Here is a 24599-nt window from a genome sequence, read left to right on the forward strand (position 1 = left end):
AGTCATAATGGCTTAGTTTATATTTGTTTTCGTCAGTGAAAAAAGGTAGTCAGACAGACTTTTTTTGTCATCGTTTTTTAGTTGACAAAATCAACCCTGCTTAAAACAAACATTGATAGAAAATGTCCCCCGTCCGTTTATTTCCAGGTGCGCGAGGTGGGCCCCATCAGCCACAAGGGCTTCTACCTGGCCTTCCAGGACATCGGCGCGTGCATCGCGCTGGTGTCCGTGCGCGTCTACTACAAGAAGTGCCCGTTCACGCTCCGCAACCTGGCGTCCTTCCCGGACACGGTGCCGCGCGTGGACTCGTCGTCGCTGGTGGAGGTGCGCGGCGCGTGCGTGGACCACGCCGAGGAGCGCGACACGCCCAAGCTGTACTGCGGCGCCGACGAGACTGGCTGTGCCGCTGGGGCGTTGTGTGTGCAGCGTGGGCTACGAGGAGCAAGACGGCTCGTGCGTCGGTGAGTCTTTTTTTTCCTTTAACCGCATATGTATATTTCTTTGGGCTTGTTTTCCTGTAAAGTCGCTTGTAAATATTCATAGTTGCAGGTTGCTTTTGTTTGGGGTTACTTCTGAAGTGTAGTTGCTTTATATTTGGCTTGCTTTCAAGATTGTTTTTGAAAATAGCTGATGTAATAAGGCTCAAGTGGTGAGACCGGTTGGTTCTTTGGGCTTGTTTTCATACGACCTGGTCATTTGTTTCACTCAAAGAAGCTGACAGAGACTATCCAACTCCTTCCATGGCCGACATCGGTGATGTGTGGAGCTTGTTGGTTGAATGCGGGTAGAGAGCATAGCATCTTTACTTTATTTTCTACCCAAGATGACTTTGTGTTCTTCTGGCCTGCTTATTTACAGAGTCAAGTACACAGTTGTTCCTTACTTAGTTAAATTTGTTAAATATGATGCTTTGTATGGTCCCGTTAATATTAACCTTGCAGCAAGATTTTAAAAGGTGCATCATTATCAGTCCTCATGAGAGGATTGTTGAGGCGAGGCAATTTTCAATGTGATGGCGGTTATTTGTAGAATACATGTTTCATCATGTATGTACAGTGACTGAATTAGGGAAACCTCGTTGCATTGAATCAAATGTTTAGGTTTGAAAGGTTTCAGGCGAACATGACAAAAGACTGATTCTCAAATTAAATTCTTAATTAAATTCTTATTAATCGCACACTGACGTTTAGCCAACATTTTGCCAGTTATTCTGGTAAGTTCAGTGACATTTTAATAACTGTGGAGAAAATGTAATCGGAAGCAAAATGAAATAAAAATAAAGTATTGTAGACAGTAAAGTATTGAGACCAGTATGATCCTTTGACATCATAATGCATAATGCATTAGCATTAGCATTAAAGAGCTACAATGTGTCAAACTCATTACCATTCTAACCACAGCATATTTCGGGGGAATATATAAATAGTTGATATTGTGATGAGACTAGATAGCAGTCTGAGCTTTTGGATATTGTAATATTGTGAATGTGATACATGCATACATACTGCTGCATTACAGTAAAGTGGTGTAATTTTCTGAATCAGAATCTGTTTTGTTGCCACATCACTGGTTTACAGGGGTAAAGAAGTGGGTGATCCCCCTTTATTTTGTAGCTCCATTGTTTTGTGTTGGGTCAAGGGAAGCAAAGAGAAGATAGAGAAATAAAACAAAATATATCTACACATAATTATGTAACCCAGTATAGTGGTTTGAGTAGACCATGCCCATGGTCATTTTCTATATATTATTTTACAGATTATGAAAGTGCAGAATGTAAGCTTTCAAATTACATGTTACTCATTGAAATGGGAAAATATTTGAAGAACATTTGCGTTTAACAAAGAAAATACAATGTTTTCCTAAAGCACCAATCATCACCAATATCGATATCAAGGCATTTGGTCAGAAATCTTTGTCGGCCAGCCTTGACATTTGGGGGGGGGGGGGGGGGGGGGGGGATATGCAGAGTGTTGCCTGGCATAGCGATGAAAGAGATGATAGTCTTCCAAATTGGATGCAAACTTTAAACTGCAAAGTTGCTTGAAAAGCACTGAGTATGCATCTGGAAAGGCAGCTTGGGTATGACTTTGAAAGATGAAGAAGAAAAACTAAACAAAACCAAAAAAACGTCGAAGGCACACAAATTGAAAAACAGCAAAAGTAGCAGATCTACAAGCTCAAATTCTTGCAGATCTGCTACGGGTGATGCTTTTGTGTGACGCTGTAGTACGATGGTAGATAAGAGGTTTCGGCCTGAGGTTTATTTTTTTCTTTTACTTTCCACATTTCTGTACTTCTACTCCACTACATCTCATATGCAAATGTTCTAGTTTTGCTGCACTACAATTTTTTTTAAACTTTAGTTACTTTGTAGATTTCATACATTTACTTAAGAGAAGAATGTGAGTATTCTTTCCCCACCGCTGGTGTCTTCTTATCGAGGCGTGGGAGGAGATGGATTGTGGGCTGTGTATCATATCGTTTCCTTTCATCAGTTTCCTAACATAGCAGCCGCGCCAACTGGAGCCAGGAGATAGATAGATGGCTGTGCATCGCAGCATGGATACATACATACATTCATACATACATGCTGTACATGGATAGATAGATGAAGAGGCTGATAGCAGGGCTGGTGGGGTGGTGGCCCTGCAGTATCCTTTATTCACATACGGAACAAAAGTGATATCTGATGCAACACATCTACACACACCAGCCTCACACTCTGTATCACTTGATTGTATGCAAGCCACACACATCATGACCACGCACGCACGCACGCACGCACGCACGCACGCACGCACGTACGCACACCCACACGTGGACAGTGGACACACACTGATGTCAAGAGTTCTTCTAATCTTGCCGTGATGCTACTGTCAACCCTGCTGTGTGTGTGTGTGTGTGTGTGTGTGTGTGTGTGTGTGTGTGTGTGTGTGTGTGTGTGTGTGTGTTTTCGTGCGTGCGTGCGTTAACAATAGACCTGTTAATCGAGAGGGAGGGAGCGAGAGGGAAGAGGATTCCAATTAAGAGAAAGAAATGTTAAAGACATTATGTCGGCATTGCTCGTCGGCGAATGCAGGGTGTGTTTTCCTTGTGTCATCATTCACAGCTTGTAACTGCGACACCCGCCAGGGCTTTATTCATACCTTAACAAAATGTTCCATTTGAGGATTGTAAACTTGTTGCTTAAAGCTGTAGTTTCTGTCTGCTGTATTCAGCACAACTAGCACCAAAAGGACCTCACACACCCATGTAGGATGGGAAGTTGGGAACCCCAAATGTACTGCTTCTGACGGAAGGTTCCACCAGTTGGAATCCAACCGGCAAATGCTTCTGGTGTAACCTTCCGTCTGATAAGCTTTATTTATTTATGTTTTGCTTGGCCTTTGTTTCTTTAGCGATCCTAGACCTTATTGCGCAACCGTGCTGCCGTTCACCTCCCTTTATACAGGCTGACTAAAAAGCGGAATAACTCGAAATCTACGGAGTTCTCCTTGGTTTGGGTAAAACGCGCAATGTGCGGAGGTCTTTGTTGATTATCCGGTCTAGATGGGAACATTGGCTCTTTCTAGAGCAAGGATGGCTTCATTTTAGCTCACTAGCATGACGCTATTTATTTAGTGTGAATCTCTGCAGTCTGCGGTTGGCTCTGCGTCCAGCAGGAGGCAGCAGATGGGTTAATATACCTTTTGAGTTGTTGTGTGGAAATAATGATAAAATAGTCACACCCCCCACCCCCTTCTGTTTAGGAGTCATGTGATCAGTGACATCACAAAGGTGTACTCTTTGGCCTGCAAAGTACACTTTCCTTTTGGACTTCAGTGTTGTAAACATGTTCTACTCATGTAAAACACACATCCTTTGTTTTGCTGACTGATGTTGCTCTGCTAATGAATTAAGGCCTATTCATAGTCCAGTTTTAAGTGATAAGGTGACCACCAAAAAACTACAACGTCACGCCGCGATGATAAGCGACTCACCGCTCACCCAAACTCATCTCCTGTTTTACTAACCACCAGCTTATCACCTAAAACTATGAGTATAAATAAGCTTTTAGGCTCTTTGAAGAGACACGTCCCTGTTTCTCGCGTGTGTGTGTGTGTATATATATATATATATATATATATAGAATCAAGTAACTTGAAAAAGCTGATGGGCTGAAACGCGAAAGCCAGAGTAGACGTTATAAAATGACCCCCAAATCATGTTTGAAAGTGACATATCCCTTTAAGGGACGGCAGGAGTGAGAGTGAGAGAGAGGAAGGACTTGCTAAATGGGAAAGCAGCTGACAGGCACTTGAGTCTGGACCGTGACCCGTAACCACAGGGTCAGCCAGGCGCAGTGTCCACGTCAGGCGGTGAACGGCCATTAGAGTGTCCTTGAGCCAGACTGACAGCACACACACGTCCTGTTCTTGGCATTGGTGGAAAGTAATTTACAGTACATTTACATTTAAGTACTGTACTTCATTTATTTTTTTTCACTTAATTTTTATTGAAGGAAGAACAGACAAGAAAAACACAACTGACAAGACTATACGGAAAGAAAAAGAAAATAAAAAGACAAAAAGTAAAAGAAAAAAAGGCTGCATTTTTCATATTAGAAAAAACTTTCAATGAAATCCTATTGCAATATCGCTAGAATGAGAGAAGAGATTCCACTTTTCCCACTTTTTATAGAATTTATCCTCTTGTAGTCCAAGTATGAATGGTAGTTTTTCCATAGCATACAGTTCCTCAATAATGTCCATCCATTGATCTTTCGTTGGTGGGTCCTGTGTGTGATTGCTTTTTTACTTGCTGCTAAGAGGATCTTGATTAAATATTTATCATGTATTAGAAACTCTTCAGGGATAGTTCCTAACAGTAGAAAAGGAACAGACAGAGGTATCTCAAAACACAGAATGGTCTCCAAGGTGGAGTGGATGTCCTGCCAGTATTTCTGAATTTTAGGACAAGACCAGAAAATATGAGCGTGGCCCGCCCCCTTGTGGCCACACTGTCTCCAGCATGGCTGATCTGTTTTCAGTTGTCTTGATTTAATTTTGGGGGTAATAAAAAATCTCATTAGGGTCTTCCAACAGAATTCTCTCCACATTCTTGAATTGGTGGATGTAATTTGTGTATTGCACATGTTTGCCCATTCTTCTGATGTGATGGTAATCTCCAACTCTTTTTCCCAATTCATTTGAATGTACTCTGTGGAATTGACCCTAGCTGAAACCAGGGCATTATATATACTGGACACTACTCTTTTGGACTCATGCTTATATGCCTGAATAAAAACCTGTATGAGATCGTTTGAGGCCACCGGCTCGGATGCTTTCACCTCCCCCATAAAGTACTCTCGTATTTGGAGGTATCTAAAAAAGTCCTTGTTATCTATGCACATACACATATCTTTCAATTGTTCAAAGTTCAATAACACAATGCCTTTCATGGCAGTACTGTAAGAGGAAAAACCATACCGAGCCCATCGCCTGAAAGTTTGATCGTACACACCAGGCTTAAAATCTGGATTGTAAGCGGGCCACCTCAACACCCTGATTGTCCTCTCCATTTTGAACTGTTTCACGACTTTGAACCAAGTATTTAAAGTAAATATTGTGAATGGGTCTAAAATGTCATAGTATGACTTAGCCTGGTGTTTGTTCCCAATTAAAGACTGAATAGGGATGTTGATTTCCATTTAGCCTCGCATTTATCATCACACCAACATATTAAAGGTCTTAATTGTGACGCATAATAGTAATCCCTCAAATTTGGAAGGGATAGTCCCCCTCTTTCTTTAGGGAGTTGTAAAGTTTGGAATCTGATTCTCGGTTTTACTGTACTTCATTTTGAGGTATTTTATTATCTTACCACTGGAGTATTTCCAGTTTTCAGTAGTTCTACTCCACTACATCTCAGATCCAAATAATATTGTACTTTTACTCCACTATCTCAGATCCAAATAATATTGTACTTTTACTCCACTACATTTTGTTGAAAACTTTAGTTACTTTGTAGATTTAGATGATTATTAGCCTACACAACATACATTAACCACTTCCTAGCCCCATATACATTTCGGCCATTTGAAAATAGCCTCACAATGTGTCGCAATGTGACGCATTGTAGATTTAAGCAATAAGCCACAAGAGGTCTCAGTTTACCGGGTATTTTACAATGGCTGGGGGTGTAGGCAGACCCGAGGCGCAGCCGAGGGTCTTATACCCCTTATTGTACGATACGATATTATCGGGCAGGAATACGATATGATTATTGCTGTATCAATTAATTGAACCCATGCACCTACTGTACTGTACTGTACTGTACTGTACTGTACTGTACTGTACTGTACTGTACTGTACTGTACTGTACTGTACTGTACTGTACTGTACTGTACTGTACTGTACTGTACTGTACTGGAGCCAGCTGTCCTCATAGACAAATCCAGGAAATCAATGCTGCAGTGTCAAGCTTCGATTAATTTGACACCGCAGCTATGATTGTCTACAGGACACCTCTCTGCAGATTTGTCTATTATAGCTGATTATGTTTAATCCTTTGATGTGGGGGCCCCCTCCACAGCTGCATGTACAGCTGCATGTACATCTGCACCACAATCAATGGGCCAGAGGTGAAACCACAGCTGTAGATAGAGCCAAAATTGATGCCTCGGATTCTAGCTTAGTTTTTTGGCTTGATCTATTTTTTGTATGCAAGTCATTATCTTTTCCCTATTTCTGCCACAAGACTTGTTGTGTGCCAGAGCTGTCTTCGTGATAGTAGACACACCAACTCTGGGGGAGTGAGCAGATGGCAGTGCCGGTGGGTTTGTGGATCTGATTCTGATCCGTCCAGACACGGTTTCTGAAGGCACCCTCTTTTGGTTGAGATAATAGAAGCCCAGGGACAGGCTCATCACGTCTAGCCAGCCCTTTTGTTCATCTCTAAAGGACCAGTCTGGCAGAAGATGGCTGGCCCCATGTGTGACACACGTAAAGGCAAAATTGCACCTTTTGAAAGAGGCAGATAATGGAGAGGAACACTGCAGTCTATCCCCGACGCGTTAAATGGAAGATCATTGTTGTTGCAGATTGGACTGCAGAGGAGGGGGTGCTGCCTGTCCATCTGCCTTCCATCCGTTTCAGTGCATCATTATTGGATGCTTAACGTGGCGTGCATGTGTTCAATCCATATGACTGTCTGTGAGCAAACGGTATAGGTTAGGTTTAATGCGACATCCACAGTATTGATTCACAGGGCACGGCTCCGCAGTTTCATCTACAGTATATGGAGGCGGGAGGCGATCCAACAGGCAGAGCGACAATGGGAAACGCTCGTGAAACTGCCACGTTCGGGTTACTTTTACTGCACATCTTACTTCTCTTCACTTTTCCTGATATCTCCCTTTAAAGTACCTCCATGCTGTTCAAGTATTCAATCAATCAATCAATCAATCAATCAATACATTTTTGTATATTTTACTTTGTATATTTGTCTGGAGTACCTTGGCGGACCCACTATTAATCTGGGTCTTATAGACTTCCACTTCTATCCTCTTCTGTGTCTCCTTCCCTCTTTATCTCCCACCTTTCCATGCATGGGTCCCAGAGAAGCACGTCTTCACGGTCGGGTTCATTCGGGCCCTTCGGGCGTCGTGTAGCCATTATCAGGCCTGAAATGCAACCCTTGTTTCGTTGTGGCGGCTTTCAAATTGGCAGTGTTATTAAAGAAAAACCATGGCACGCAATGAACTAGCGGAGAGAACCTTCCAGCCTCAGGGAAGAGAGAGACGGAGAGGGAGAGAGGTGCTGGGCTACGCTAATGGCACTTTCCCCAGGAACTTGTAGACTACCGTGTTCCATTGTACCTGCTAGCTTGGGCTGGAAAGTGATGCATCGAAATGACACTTTATACAGATACGTGTGTGAGAAAATGTAATAGAATATCTGATGGGTGTTAAAAAAATATTTTTTTAAGACCATAGAAGACGGGGGGCTTGGGGGGGAGTAGAGTACACGAAATAGAAGCATGAGATATGTGAATGTCGATCTGCTTAAATGGACACGCCACAATCGGCATGCGTCATGGGAGGCACACTGGAAAGTTTGATGGAACTGGCACAAATATATTTTTGAATTATATTTTTGTCAGTCGTGAGAAACACATACGACATCTTGGGGACCACCCGGGGTCCTTGGAAGGTTTCCCAGGGGTCCCCAACAACATTTGTTGATACAGCATCACAATCATTTTAACCAATTTATCCATCTATATGTTGGCTATTCAGCAATAGCATATTATACAAGTAGCTGCAGGAGCCATTGGAACATGCAAAAGCAAAACACATACCAACACAATCGTTGTTTGTGTTGGTATGTGTTTTTTGGTATGTGTTTATCCCATTTCCTTATCAATATGCAGCCTTTAAACTGCCTTTTTCCACCTCAGGAACACCACCCGTATCCGGCCCTCTCTGTCATTCCCAGCTGGGTGTGAGTTCACTCATTCATTACTGCAACAGTATGGCACCACTTCCAAATTCCTCGACAAACTCCAATATGTTCAGAACACAGCTGGCTGTCTGCTCACCACCAGCAACCCGCCCCAGAGACCACATTACACCTGTCCTCCATGACCTCACATCCCTCACTTCCTTCAAAACCACACTCAAAATATCTCTTCAACCCTTGCTTAACTTTTATCGTTTTTAAATCTAGCACTTATGCAATTTTGCCTATGTTTTGTTTTGCCTATTAAAGTCGTTCATTCCTTTCCCTATGTAACCTTTGGGTACTTAGAAAAGCACTATATACATTTGAGCTATCATTATTATAGTTCTAGAAGTGTTCAGGTGATTGATATACATATAAATCTAACTCTGCAACTAAAAGAGCATATGCATATCTAATGGATAGGAGGGTGTATGTGTGTGGGAACGGCTTGACTCCTGTGCCTCCTCTAGCTGAACCAGCGCTCATGCCTCATCTCTGTGAAATTCCACTGGTATTACACATTATTACGTTGAGGTCCCTCCGCGCTGCATCTTACTACTGTATCTTGTCTAATGCATTTAGCCTTTCTATATAAGCTCAGTGCTTTGGCAGCAGACCCGGGGGATAAATATTGCATCGCAGACACATCCTATCATGTGAATGTTAATTCCGGGCAGCAGCGATAACCTGCTCAATATGTTGGTATATACTGTATGAGCAGCACGCTTGTGGGAGAAGTACTCACATTTCAGACTTAAACCGCTGTAGTCTTTAGAGAACTGGACATGCTCTTTCTGTGTAGGCACCTACACTAAATCTGTTCGCCAAAATAGCCGACCTACATACTCACACTGCGTCGCTCTGCCCTTGGTGAGGGTATCATGGTATAAAGCCTTTTTTGCGCACTGCCAAAATGCTCCAATGAGTGACCGAGCGTGTACTGTATGTCTTTCTGTAGTATGACCCATTGACTCCTGCACACACACACACACACACACACACACACACACACACACACACACACACACACACACACACACACACACACACACACACACACACACACACACACACACAGGTCATGAAGGAGGGGTCATTACAACCTGTGTGCTTAGGTCAACAACTGTGCTTGACTCCAAGGCACCACTCACTTCACATTATGGTGTGAATTTTTTGAGGGGCGCTAGCCCTCCTATGCCCAGCTTTGTGTGTTTGTATGTACCCCCGGCATAGCGATGATTTGATTGGCTGAGCACGGAATGTGAGGATTAAAACTGATAACAGAAAAGGTGGGACGCCAAAAGTCTATTGACCGGGGCAAAGACAAACATCTTTCCAAAGCTTTTTAAATGTGTTTAAACGTATATAGCAGCTGTGTTCATTACAGTTTACAGAGAGTTGCTGTGACAATCAACAGAAATGCACAGAAACACTTCATCAACAACTAATTCATTGAAAAATCTATTTGTCTGCACGAACACAACAGCAGACTGCAAATGGTGTAAAATGCAAATACATCTGACAATATACAGTCCGACTCAAAGGAAATTAATCGATAAGACGGAAGCGAGGGGGAAGGAAATGATTGCGCTCGGCAGTAAACAAGCTTATATGTTTCAACGTCGCAAAACAAAGCATGAAGTTACAATAACAATTTATTGCCATTGGCACCGGGCGTATGATAATAAACAATGAGATATGAGCCTTTTTTCAAGACCTGGGTCTGCTGAGCTAAAAGGAAATTAAACGGTTGTGTGTTGCTGTACGCTGTTCAGATGCTCAGAGAGTAGGAATGGAAATACAGCCACTGTTAAAAGCGATTATGAAACTGTCAGTCCCATTAACGGTGCCAATGCATCAAACTGCTGCAGTAGCAACCAGACCAGATGAGCGCTGACCCGACCATTCTGAGCGGCGTGCGGACAGTAGTCAGCAGGCCGGGTGGACGGCTACAACTTTTTGGGCAGCATTTTGTGAGCACCAATTTTGCCATTGTGCCAATAGGGCTTTTGCACGCTGCTCGTTTTGGCAGCTGAAGGTAATAATTGGGTTTCGTCCAACCACTGGAGAGCCTGTTTTTAGATTGGCTTTTAGAAAAACAAACAAAAAAAACAACATTGGTTCCCCAGACCCAAAAGAGAGATTGATTAGACGTCTGCCCGGGAACCCAAACTAGTGAAAATAGCAGATCTACAAGCTGTGACGCCAACACTTTTTGAATGAAGTACATTTTTAATACAGGACTTCTACTTGCAACAGATTCATATATCTACATTGCAGTATTGAGTACTTCTGAGTTGAGTACTTCTTCCATCACTGCAAGAAATGTTGTATTTGTGCATACAAAGGGCTGCAACACTGAGTTTTCCCCCCATGCAGTGGAAACAGCTTGTGCTTGGGTGGTGGTGTTGTTGTAGACTACTTTAGCGTGACCTGATTGCAGCATGTCAAATGGAGGGACATGTAGCAGCCGTCACAGTGCCCTGTTGTCCACATCAGGGTGACAAACGGGGGGTAGGGTGGGGGGGGGGGTTGTGGCCCAGGCATTCATTAGCGCTGTGACACCCCCAGTGCGCTAATGGATGGCTTTGATCTGCAGCGCTTCATGCAGCACAATAGCACTCAGTCCAACACAATTTGGAACTCAAAATAAAGAGTTTTTGTCTTGTCGCCGTCGGGGGGGGTAACCTTGTCCTTGTATGTCCAAAACCGTTACTTTCCCGAAGATGTCAGGGAAAATAAATTACCCGTGTTCCAATGGATCCGATGTGGTTGTGGATACAAGCGGACAAAATGAGATGGATGGCTGGCCTCTTCCATATAGAGATAGGGAATTTGATAATTTGTGAGAGACTTTGAGTTGAGTCGAAGTTGAGTTGAGCCTGAGCGTCTCCGCACGGAGGACCAGATTGTTGTGTGTGTGTGTGTGTGTGTGGGGGGGGGGGTGTCTATCTCATCACTGGCCTTGGAATGCCTCGGGATCCCATGGAGGAAAATTTGCTTAATGTTATCAGGGGAAGTCTGGACTCAGCTCTCTGCTGAAACTGTTGCCCCCCGCGACCCGTCTCCGGATAAGCAGTTGAAGAAGGTTAATTATTCATCAATCCCACAGACCTTAATTAACCCCCTTAAAAAAATCTAAAGTAATAGCTACTTTTGCGCAACAGTCTCGCACGAGAGAAGAACACATATTTAGGAAAATAAAACATTAAATGTTTCTGCTCGAGATGGTGTGGTCGTGACAAGGAAATTACTTCAGGGTCAATGAACCATTGGAAAGTTTAAAAAAAAAAGTTGAAGGCGAGAGTTGATACAATATGTGTATATATGGTGGATATGAAAGCTTGTGCGTGTGTGTGTGTGTGTGTGTGTGTGTGTGTGTGTGGGGGGCGGGGGGTGTATGAGAGTGACTCAAGCCCTGTTTGTTGGCTCACCAGACCAACCAATTACAGCTCAGCCTGAGTGCCAGCTATTTACTACACACACACACACACACACACACACACACACACACACACGCACACTCACAAAGTGATGGATCATTCTCATGTTGTATATGGCTGACCTCTCGCTGACCACAGCCCTGTGCGTGTTTCTGGGTTTAGAGAAATAGTGATGAAGCCAGCAGCTTAATAGGAGCTATCTGTATCACTGCCACATAGGCGTTCACATTACAGCACGCACGCGCACATGCACGCAATCACGCACGCACGCATGCAGGCACACAGCCACGCGAACATACTGCAGATGACACATGTTCTATCTTTCTCGCCCTTATTCCTCCTCCATCTCTCAGCCCTCCATCTCTGTTTTGCAGAAGTCTTTGCTTGTGGCTCTTAGGTGTGCGCGTGCGTGTGTGCGTGCATCAGTAAGTGTAGCATGCACATGGAATCAGTATCTCATCGTCAATGTCAGGTGAAAACCTAAACCTAAAATCCGAAACCTTTCCTTGTTATATTCTTATAAAAAATAATAAATAAATAAAAATACAATCCAGAAAATTGCCGATCTACAAGCTCAAAAGGCCAAACTTCGACCCTCTCTTCCAAGACAGAATCGCCATACGTACATGCACCCACCGCCGCTGTCTGCATTGTTCAGTGGAAGTGTTGGGAGAACATGCAATGTGTGCATTTGCTTGTAACTTTGGCCGCTTTGTAGCTTTTTAATTGTTTTATTTCACTGCAATGCTCTTGCTTTGTGTTAATCCTTCAGTGAATAATATTATCCATATATATATATGTCTCCTCCCACAGTTTCCTTTTTTTAAATCATTAAATATTTATATTTCCATTTTTAGCCTTGCTATAGTGAGAGTGCGAGGCTCTTTAAGGATGCCAATGTCAGTGGGTTCAAACCTCTGCGGTTCAGTCATAGCCAGCTGGGCTTGTCGGCTCACTTCGCTGCATGCCGAAAACAGCCGATCTGTAAGCTCACAGCACATCGCATCCGTGACGCGCTGTGAGCTTATAGATCAGCTGTTTAAGGCATGCGACGACGGAGCATCGCGTTAGACTTAGAACTTGATCAAATTAGTGTGTGTGGAAGTCCTCTCTCTCTCTCTCTCTCTCTCTCTCTCTATCTCTATCTCTCTCTCAGAGAGTTTTTATTAATTTCTTATGAAAGACCTTGAGCTTCACACCGTTAGCAAGCTGCTCCATATAGACGACGTGCCCCTGGCCCATTTAGCATGGACCACTGCACTGCCTTCCCTGACCGAATGGGAAGGGGCAGGGCATTCCACAGTGTGGGACCGACCACAGAGAAGACTTGGGCACCTCTAGTGATTTCTGGGCACAATCAAAAGCAGTTGGTCACCTGACCTCAAGGGTCTGGCTGGTCATTTTGGGTTTTGAAAACAATTAATAATAATTTAAAATCAATTCTAAAGCGAACTGGGTGCCAGTGTAGGGAAGCAAGGACAGGTGCAATATGATCACGCTTTTTCTTTCCGGTAAGGAAGCGAGCAGCAGCATTTTGGACGAGTTGTAGGCGCCTGATAGCAGATTGATCAATTCCAAGGTACAGAGCATTACAATAGTCAAGCCACGAGGACATGAAGGCATGGACAACGCTCTAAGTCAGGGGGATTTAGATAGGCCTTGATCTTGTCTACACTCTACAGTGTCCAATTGCAAATTGCAGACAGGTTGTGCTGTAGTTCAGTCCACCTAAAGCGAGTCCAAGTCGAGGCCGAGTGTGGGAGGGGGTCGGGGTCGAGACCTGGTGTCGAGACCGACACCAGATTTGACATTTTATAGATTTTTTTGTTTTGATCATTTGATCTACGGAAAACACTGCGAGAGCAGGCAGGGGGGTCAGCTGCATGTTAATTACAATATAGCTGCTATATATCTATATATATATGATATATCTGGCGCTTATGTCTATAAGCAGCAGACAGCTCTCTTATAAAGTTAATGTGAATGGGCTCCTCATAATATGGGCATATGCATTTATTTCATTGCATTGTAGACCAGAGTGACAGAGTGAAAATGTGGACTCGAGACTGAGACCGGACCCAAGTACCACAGAGAGGTGTTCTTTTATGGTGGTTTTGAACTTGAAGGAGGGATCCCTCCTTCAAGTTTGATGGCTGGTGGTGTTATAGTAGTAGTAGTAATATATTACACCGTAGTCCAAATGTTGGTGGCATAATACTAGAATGAATTCATCCCCATATTTGTGCCGAATCTGGGGGGAATGAGATCAGTGGAGCTCTCTCATTAGGCACAGTACTGAGCTCTCTGTCTCTCCCTCCCACACTGTGTTGTGTAGCTGTGTAGACAGACAGACATGGTGCCTCAGCATGTAGCTGACAGCTTGGTTGTTGAAGCTTCTGTGACACTTCACTGACTGACAAATTGGAGGCTTTTTATTGCAGAAGTACTTCTTTGTACACTGCGTGCGTGCATGCATGTGTGTGTGCGTGCGTGCATGTGTCTTTTTTTGGTTTGCTGTACAAGCTTCAAGTGAGCAACTTCAGCTACTTTCAAAAGGTTTGGGAATTGCTCATTCAATGGGGCTTTTGGATTCATGTGTTTGTGTTCCGTCACTGATTGCTTGACGCAATGACACCTTGTCTGATTCTCTGAACAAAAAGCAGTCTGCCATGCTTTCAACTTACCTTTTCGTATCGCATCAGGTGACAGACAGTTTTACGATAAATTTAAATCTTTGCGACATTGCTAGTTTTTCGTTTCGTACGATCGCTAGACTCTGCTTGCTTGGAACCTCGATGGAGCTGATATTTCTCTTGACTTCTTAGTGCTCTCTCTTCCTACTGTAACCTCTACTATTGCTATATTGCTATAACTTTCAATCTGGGACCTCATGTAGCAGCATCATTTTTTTATACATATTTTTCATGTATTTTTTACATTTTGGAATAAGAATTAAAAGTTTTTCAGAAACCTTAGGGTATGTTTTAGAAGGCATCTTGTTTTAGAATGGACCTCACGTCTAAATGGGTTAATGGAAACAAAATGGTGTTGTTTGTGGATACGATAAAGAACCCTACTTGAACAATCTCTTGCACGCACGCACGCACACAGGCATAGACAGACAGACAGTTTTATTTAGTGCTGTACAGACGTCAGTGCTCAGCAGGTGGTGTGTGCTGTTGAAGGCACTGTGACATTTCACACATGAACTGCTTTGCTCTAACAAGCATCAAACCGCCTTTAATTGGTACTGTGTGTGTGTGTGTGTGTGTGTGTGTGTGTGTGTGTGTGTGTGTGTGTGTGTGTGTGTGTGTGTGTGTGTGTGTGTGTGTGTGTGTGTGTGTGTGTGTGTGTGTGTGTGTGTGTGTGTGTGTGTGTGTGTGTGTGTGTGTGTGTGTGTGAAAAGTATAATGATTAAGATATAAAAGAAAGGCCATCTCTTTCATTCCAGCGGATCAGATTGATCCGGTTCTAACTAATTCATAGCAGTGCTGTCTCACTGAGGTCTGATTGTCTGAAAAGTACCATCCAGTAAATACTGATGCGGTGCCCGTTGGACACTAGCCTACTTGGAACGATGCAAGTTGGAAATGAACGCCCCACCCAGTTATGTTTGTGTCCCTTGTATGCCCATATATGGAGTTCTTTGTCAGGCATGCCCAAATAATGTCATTAAATCATTGTGACGTCAGAAAAGGCCAGTTCCATATATGGAGATCTAGGGGTGATCAGTGGTGACGAATTGGCTTATTTGGGCCCTGTCCAGGGGCAGAGGCCGGTCCTGGACAACTGTGGGTCCGACCGACTCAAAGCCGGTCACTGCACTCCCTGTGGTGGTGTGGAACGCCTGTGTCGAATTTGATTCTTGAGTTACGTGGATTACAGTAGTATACTGTATGTACAGACGTACAGACATGTCACATGTATAGATGAATTCAACTGTATCGATAGGCAAACAGCAATGTAGTATCATATCGTTTGACTTTGTATCGAATTAGTTTAAAATCAAATAGTATCACTTTGCAGTGCAATAGTAATTGTTTGATGGCTATTGGTATTGGGCATTCCACACAGAGCATCCTTGATGGCTGGTAGGGCATTCCACATTTTGGTGGCATAATAGTAGAATGCATTCATCCCCATGTTTGTGCCGAATTTGGGGGGGTTGAGATCCTGCAGGCGCTCAACCGCCTCATGCACATTATTTTGCGCGGACATATGCAGAACTGTTCCCACCAGAAAGCAGCAGCACAGTAGACAGTGAAACATTGGCATATTTAAAAAGCACATCAACATTATCCACATAGACTAACTGATTAGGCTGTACTCTTCCCTATCCCTCAGCTCAAAGCCTGCATCAACAGAATACAGTATGTCATAGACAAGAGGAAGGGGTGACTACAGTATATGGTGATTATTTACCATTCTTTTTTTTTTACTTTTTTTTTATGGAGGGACAGACAGTAGGCTGACAGGAAATGGGGAGAGAAATGGGGGGAAGACATGCAGTAAAGGCCGTCGGGATCGGGAGTGGCACACTGCCATACTGGATTACCAGCCATGGTGCCTGGACCATTAAGCCATGGCCCAGGCCGATTATTTACCATTCTAAATGTAGAATTTTGGTCATATTTACTCTTGAAACTTAAGGCCGTCCCTGGTTTTGCAGCACTTCTTTGTGAAATGTGATAGTCTTTCTACTTTTGGTACTTTAATTACATTTTTATACCAGTACCTTTTGTACTTTTTGCATTCTGGACTTCTACTTGTAGTATTTCTACATTGCAGTATTGACTTAAGTAAAACATTTGAGTACTTTGTATCTCCTGTACCTTGGTCACTTAATTCTCTTCGTAAAAGGTGCCAAGCCTTTTGTTTAACGAGGATGTGACTGGCTGGTTGTGTTTCCGTCGCTGTGCGTTTTGGTGTTCAGATGTCCTCTGTGGTTTCTTGTTGGAACACCCCCAAATTGTGGACGAGCAAATGCGTACATATTCATAAATCCTAGAATGCTAATGAGGGCAAAGATAGAGCAACAGTAAAGAGCCTTTAGGGACATTTTTGGGGGAGGAGGAAAAATAGTTGATGGGTACATTTGTGGAACAGAGGTGACTTTTTGTAAGGATTTGAAATCACACTGTGTGTGTGTGTGTGTGTGTGTGTGTGTGTGTGTGTGTGTGTGTGTGTGTGTGTGTGTGTGTGTGTGTGTGTGTGTGTGTGTGTGTGTGTGTGTGTGTGTGTGTGTGTGTGTGTGTGTGTGTGTGTGTGTGTGTGTGTGTGTGTGTGTGTGTGGTCTGTTGTTTTGTTGTGATCACTGAGCCTGGCTGTGTTCTCTCGCATGCCCCACCCATAATAACTGGGTGGGGCATTAATTTCCAACTTGCATCGTTCCAAGTAGGCTAGTGTCCAACGGGCACCGCATCAGTATTTACTGGATGGTACTTTTCAGACAATCAGACCTCAGTGAGACAGCACTGCTATGAATTAGTTAGAACCGGATCAGTCTGATCCGCTGGAATGAAAGAGTTGGCCTTTCTTTTATATCTTAATCATTATACTTTTCACACACACACACACACACACACACACACACACACACACACACACACACACACCCACCCACACACACACACACACACACACACACACCCACCAGCTTCTCAAGGATGTGTCTGGTGTCCCAATGGCAGAGTTGAGGTGTATCAAACGAAAGGGCTTTACTCTTTACCATGCATGAACACACTCTCTCTCTCTCTCTCTCTCTCTCTTTCACTCTTAATTCAATGCAATTTCATTATGACGTCAAATGGCAACAAGTTGTCTCAAGACACTTTGCATACTTGTGGGGGCCGGACCTTTTTTTTTTTTTTTTTTTTTTTAAGATATGTTTTTGCGGCTTACGCCTTTTTTGTATTTTTTTTTAAGGGACAGATAGTAGGCTGACAGGAAACGGGAGAGAGATGGGGGGATGACATGCGGTAAAGGCCGTGTCGGGTTCGGGAGTCGAACCCGTGGCACACCGCGACTGGATCACCAGTCCGGTGCCCAGACCGTTACGGGGGCCGGGGGCCGGACCTTTAATACCATATATATTTATTGGCTACTTCGGTATGCATTTATTTGACAAAATGTTGTATAATCCGGGAATCAAACTAGCGGCTCCAGATGAAATAATACATAATACGTCATGGACTGTAACCACAACACCACTAGCATTTCACTTGAAATAATACAGTTTTAGTGTCTCAGCCTGTTTGCAGCGAGCTTGTAGAATGTAGATCGGCTATTTTCATCATGCATTAAAACTAACTAAACTATTTAAATAAACAGAGATCCATTTCACCACACTTCTAATAATATGATTGTAAAATCCGGAATTTGAACTGTGAGCTACAGGGGAGGATGATACATAAGTCGGCAGCACTGACCACAAGGCTACGACCACACCTTGACATAAAGAGAGAGAGCATTGTGATTATAAAGCACAAAGGTTGTGATCATGTTAAAAAAAGAAAAAGTGATTCCACCAGTGTTCTTGTGTTGTTGTTCCACAACACAACACAACACAAGAACACTGGTGGAATAACTGTATTTTTCACGTCAAACAAATTAATAAAAACCCAAACCACAGTCATTTTTATTCTCTCTCTCTCTCTCTCTCTCTCTCTCTCTCTCTCTCTCTCTCTCTCTCTCTCTCTCTCTCTCTCTCTCTCTCTCTCTTTGACTGGTCGCATATTTTTATATAGCTCTCTACTCCCCCTAGAGGACATAATATCTACATTGTGAAATGCGCAGATCACGCAAACCTCTGCAAAGATAAAGAGACAAGGTCAATGGCCCACAACGGTACGTCGTCTCTGTCGGATGGAAACCTCATGTCCAAAGGAGTTACTTTTCAGGTCTTGTCGTTGGCCTACTTTTGTACTTTTACTCAAATCAATATCTTGACCATCTGGTGAAAATGTGTGTCAGACCATGAGTCTATAGGTGAGACGGTACCGTGTCATGGTTCCGACGGCACATTATCCCGACGGCGCGTTGGTCCGATTACTAACCCTATCCGCACGCGAAGCCGCCTGGTTGGAGTAATACGATGTCGGAATTACGGGCAGTCCCCGATGAGACATGACCTTTGACACGATCTAAATGTCTCAATTGAAGAGCAACCACCCCATTTGTACATAATCCACCATATTGTATACAGTATGTTATGTCATGTAAGGGATAATATCTGGCTAGGTGGTCATTGTCGGGAGATAGATAACCGACAGGGAGTTTAAAACCCATTTTGGGCGGGAACCCCTTTTGGTGTTAGCATCATGTTACACTTTAGCTATTGAAAAATATCAGATCTACAAGCTCATAGCATGCCACCGAGTGGCGCGCTACAAGCTTGTAGGTCTGCTATTTTTGAAAAATCGAAGAACCACTGACATAGAAACATAGCTTTTTCAGAAAACTGTCAGGATGTAGAAGACATTTTTAGAATCTGATCTCAGGTCAAAATGGGTTAACCACCGAGGTGAAGTCCAGGTGGTTAATCAACCTGAAGGTGATTTATGTCACGACAATGACCACCTAGCCACATATTATCCCGCATATTACATGGCTACCTAACGTAAATTAATAAATGGATCCAAAACACAACAAACAAAAGTATTTGTGCTGGCTGTGTCTGCCCAGCTGCAGGGCTGGAGAACTGTCAGAAAACAAGGAAGGGAGTTGATCAAATCTAATCCATTTTCGGGTACTGTTAAGGTCATTACACACTGGCGAATTGGCGACGCAATTTATTCGTGCGAATAATTCGCATTTTTTAAAAACCAATTGAAGTCAATGCAAGCTTCCACATCAGTGGCGAATGTGCGAAAATGCGACAGTTTTCGCTCTTTATTTCTTCGCTCTGGTGTCGAATTTTGCAGACATTCGCAGGCGAACTGCAGCACCTCTGACCAATCAGAATGCAGCCCAAACTTGTTGCTGTGTATAAACAGCGGCGTACCGTACAGTAGCTGTCAACAGAGCAGCCGTCGGTCCGGCTACGCAGGTCGGGATAGCGCAGCAGCACACACTGTTGCACACCTCCCCTCCTACAACTCTGTTGGGTGTGTGTGCGCTCGTGTGTGCGTGCGTGCCGTGGACATGGCACATGGGTGTGCAACAGAGCAGCAGCCGGTCCGGCTACGCAGGTCGGGATAGCGCAGCAGCACACACTGTTGCACACCTCCCCTCCTACAACTCTGTTGGGTGTGTGTGTGCGCTCGCGTGTGCGTGCGCGCGTGCGTGCGTGGTGCGTGGACATGGCACATGTGTGTGCGTGTGCTAACAGCACGCAACGGCAACAGCGAGAAACGGGCTCCGACAAACTTTGGTCTGTATGTAGGGTGGTCTCAGGTAAAGTGGGCCATCACTAAGGTAAAATGAGCCAGCTATAAGGTTTCTGCCTCCTAGACCTTTATGTTTTAACAGACAATGCTGCACATCATGTGCACACAGCACATATGTCTTGACACAGCTGTACTTGACAAAACAATTGATTTGATTGGTCTATTTTTTATTTATTTTTACCATGGCAGCCATTTTTCAAAATGGCCACCAGCAACAACTGTTTTCTTATGAATGATGGATATAATATGATATTTCAGACTCATTTACCATATAGTACTTGGTAAGTGTCTTTTGCATAATTGAAAATTATCATTGAATATTCAAGATGGCCGCCATCACTTGTATGATTGTCTGATATGGGTGATCTCGGTGTCAAATCAGTATTTTTTTATGATCCAGAATTCAAGCTTCCTTCTACCTCACAAATTAATATCAACAGGGCATGTGTATAAGCTCAGAAGCCCATACAGCATACATTTTTCCCATGGCCAACATGCTTGACACAGTGTCACAACCTGTCAATGCATGGAACACTGGTAGTTTGTGTGCTTTCTCCTGCCATAGCCCTGCTGCAATTTAATGGGCTGCTATATCGGAAATTGCTTATGGTGCTGACTATGTTCATGACTTTTATTGACACACCCAATAATAAAAATAGGTATTCCATTGAGTATCTCATGGTCAGAAACCATGAAATAGATACCAAGTTTGCGTTTCTAGCTCATCTGGTTCAGAAGTTCAAGCCAAACCTATTTTCTGCGTGCTAATATTGTGGCGGCCATATTGGATTTCATGGAAACTTTCAATGCAAAAAAAAATCGTATTCATATTATTGATCAACCTGTGAAGTTTCGTGGAAATATCTCTGTTAAAAGAATTGCCCTATTCACCCCCCATTATAACTAATAGGGGCTAATATTGGGGCGGCCATATTGGACTTTCGCCCAACAATTGACCAGGTTGTCCATATAGGTTGTGATCCTACTGGGTCATAGATATTATTTCTGGTGGACAACTTTGTATGTTATGACAAATGCAGGTCAAGGGTGCCCCCTGGGTAAGTTATTAGTGCAGCCACACCCGGCAGCCAGCAAAAACTAAAGTCCTCAATGGGCCCAAAAATTAAGAGCCGGCCCTACCTGGGCCCTCATCACACCATGTACACTCAAGACACTGCCCCCGCTGCCACCCGTAGATCTCCATATATGGAGCTGACCTGTTCTGACATTCCATATGTTGATCTGACCTCATCTGTACACTCAAGAAAGACACGCTCCATTTATGGCCAGTACAGAATTAATTCCATATGTTGATCTGATCCCCCCATGCCAAAGTGCCAGCGCTCACCCAGCAGTCGGCTGTCACCCAGGCGGATGCATGCACGCTCGCTTCTTGCCCTCAGGATGTCTTACTGGTTTTATTAATACAATGTAGGGCTAATGACATTATTGTGGGTAGCCCCTCCTATATTCAGCTATAGTGTCGATTTTTGTCCTAACACAAACATGAAATGCCATTCACAATGAATGGAGAATTTACGTCATGTGTCTGAGCAAATCGGCGATTTTTGTCCTACACAGACTAAATTCCCATTGACAATGAATGGATAGAGCACCCCTCACTTCACACGGATGTGATTTATTTTAAATCAGAAAATTTGCAGCTTGAGTGGCCCATTTTAGCTGAAAAAATGAATAAAGTCGGCTAAGCAGTATATGCGATCACCTTATCATTGACAACTGAGATTGCTTTCACCTGGCATTTACCCTGAGTAGTCATATATGACTGATATTATTTCATCTGTTGCGTGTGATGCATTGCATCTCCCGCCATAACAACCATGGACTGTTTTATGTCAAGTACACTTGTAGCGAGAATCATGTGCATCCATTGGCTGTTCAACTTTAAAAAGCAAGGCTAAAAAAAACGGTGGCCCATCTTAGCTGATCAGGTGGCTTATTTTACATGAAAATGCTACATCTTAAAAATATGTGACAGCTTGTTTCAGAAGCTGTAGGGACTAAACTATTATTTGTTATTAAATACATTTAACTTAAACATGATATTAAACAGTCAATAATAATCATATAAACCCAATTTAGTGTCATGCATTGCTTTTTCTCAGTTTAATTACCAAATTACCAAAAAGTGGCCCAAATTAGCTGACATCCCCCTATTTATAATTTTATTTTATCGACGGCACGGGTGAGCAGCCGACCGGCCGTCGATCCCAAATGACTCTGGACTCTGGACAAGAAGTGGTGGAAAGGATAGTAGGATATACCAATACAAACAAAAGAGGTATTAGCGCACGCTGCACACCAATTTAGTGAGGATCGAGGTGCATGCTGACCACGGGACGGGAGACAAACTTGTAAATGTAAAGGATCGGTTGCACAGCTCGTAGTCACGAATCACGATACAGAACACTTCTATTAAAGACCAATGTTTCAGCACATGAGTGCCTTCTCTTTAGGGTATGAAAGAAAGGATACCAATAATGACACAACGCAGGAGAAGAGTAGTGGAGTGGAGTGGAGGAGGAGAGGAGAGGAGGAGGAGTTGTTCAAGTTAAATTGATGTGTTGATGTTATTATGGTTTCTAAAACGGGTAGTCCCAATACTTCATTGTGATTGGCTGGTTACCGTCACGTGACCGGTGTAAATTTCACCGATAACCCACTGCTTCAATCACTTTGTATCATCCTGCAGCCTTGTAGCTGAACTGGGGAAGGGGAGCACTTGATTGCTTTACAAACACATGCCGTGCGGGCGTCTAAGCACCGCCCGGCTCATATTACTGTGAATGTGTGGCTCCAGGCAGCCCCGTAAAATCATCAAGCGCTATTCTCCCGTCAGCCTACTTGCCGAGCACAACAAGGAAATGATGTTGCTCGCTCTGGTGGCGCAAAGCGTAGCTACTTTTGTGAATTCAATAGTTCTATTACGTTAATATTGCTATATGTTTGTAACCGTTTTAGAAAAGCAATAAGCCACTCGAGGCCCCAGCTTACCGGGTATTTTACACTGCCTGGGAGGTAGAAGACCCTCGGCTTCGCCTCGGGTCTTTCTACGCTCCCAGGCAGTGTAAAATACCCGGTAACCTGAGACCTCTCGTGGCTTATTGCTTAAATTTACCATAGGCAATATGCCAATATTGAAAAAAGTTAAAATAACCAGTGAACAGGCTCATCAAAAAGGTAAGATTTGCACTAGGCTATTTCTGCTGTGCAGACCCGTTTTTGACCCGAAAATAAAGACTTTATAACCGGAATATATGCCCACATGCACGGGCGCGGCCGGTACCAATTGTACCATATGTGGGCCGGTACCAATTGGACCCCTCCATCTGTGAAGTACTGGATACGGGGGTATTAAAGAAAGTATACCAAAGCGGGAGGGGGAGGAGAGGACAGGAGAGGAGAGGAGGAGGGAGAGGAGAGGAGCTATAATCGCACAATACGCGTCGCATAGATGTGTACACTGCATAGGCAAACGCGAATACATTCGCTGGGCAAATATTTCGCATCGTGTCGCTAATTCACCAGTGTGTAATGACCTTTAGTCTATTTCTATCTCAAATGTTTTCAAAAACATGTTTAGCTGTAATTGACAGTGTTTGTGTTTACATGGCTGTTAATGGCTGTAAATCAAGTGGGGGCGCAGCCGCGCAGCTGGTGGTCAGAGGGTTTGATTAGGCAGCGTTCTGTTATCGAGCGGAGCGGTCTGTTATCAAGAAATAACACACCACTGAATTCAGCGATTGACCAATCAGAATCAAGCATTCAACCAAGCCATGTAATAAATTGTATGAAACATGATTTTCCGCCATACAGATTGAATAAAATTACAATATTCATCAAAAAGATTACACAGTGCCACTTTAAGTAAAAACATGTGAGTATACTGCTTCCATCACTGCCAGCATCCAGGAAACCATGCATGGGGGAATCGTGCGTGAATTGCAATTTCACAGGAGCATGTCAGAGCTTTGAGCAGCAAGGTTTATATTATTATTTTATTATTTTTTAAATTGCGGCTCCATTCAGCCTCATAGCTATAGGTTATGAGTTTCCCCTCTGATAGAGCGGCACCAATTAAACCCAGCTGAATTAATGCCCTAAGCCAATTAATTTACCCTTTATTCAATGTGTGTGTGTGTGTGTGTGTGTGTGTGTGTGTGTGTGTGTGTGTGTGTGTGTGTCTGTGTGTGACTGTGTGTGTGTGTGTGTGTGTGTGTGTGTGTGTGTGTGTGTGTGTGTGTGTGTGTGTGTGTGTGTGTGTG

General features: G+C 43.5%; 1 protein-coding gene across 1 annotated transcript in view; it reads left to right on the top strand.

Annotated features, from left to right (window-relative positions):
• Positions 1-24599, top strand: part of LOC310867207 (ephrin type-A receptor 6-like) — a gene marked incomplete at its 5' end in the record, with an annotated part of 252731 nt that overhangs the window by 69429 nt on the left and 158703 nt on the right. Inside the window, 2 exon segments of the mRNA XM_083777088.1 lie at positions 148-395; positions 397-461. Coding sequence (XP_083633214.1) covers positions 148-395; positions 397-461 — 313 coding nt within the window.

The sequence above is a fragment of the Protomyctophum parallelum genome (genome assembly GCF_964188405.1).
Source record: "Protomyctophum parallelum genome assembly, chromosome: 11".
NCBI classification, from domain to species: Eukaryota; Metazoa; Chordata; class Actinopteri; order Myctophiformes; family Myctophidae; genus Protomyctophum; species Protomyctophum parallelum.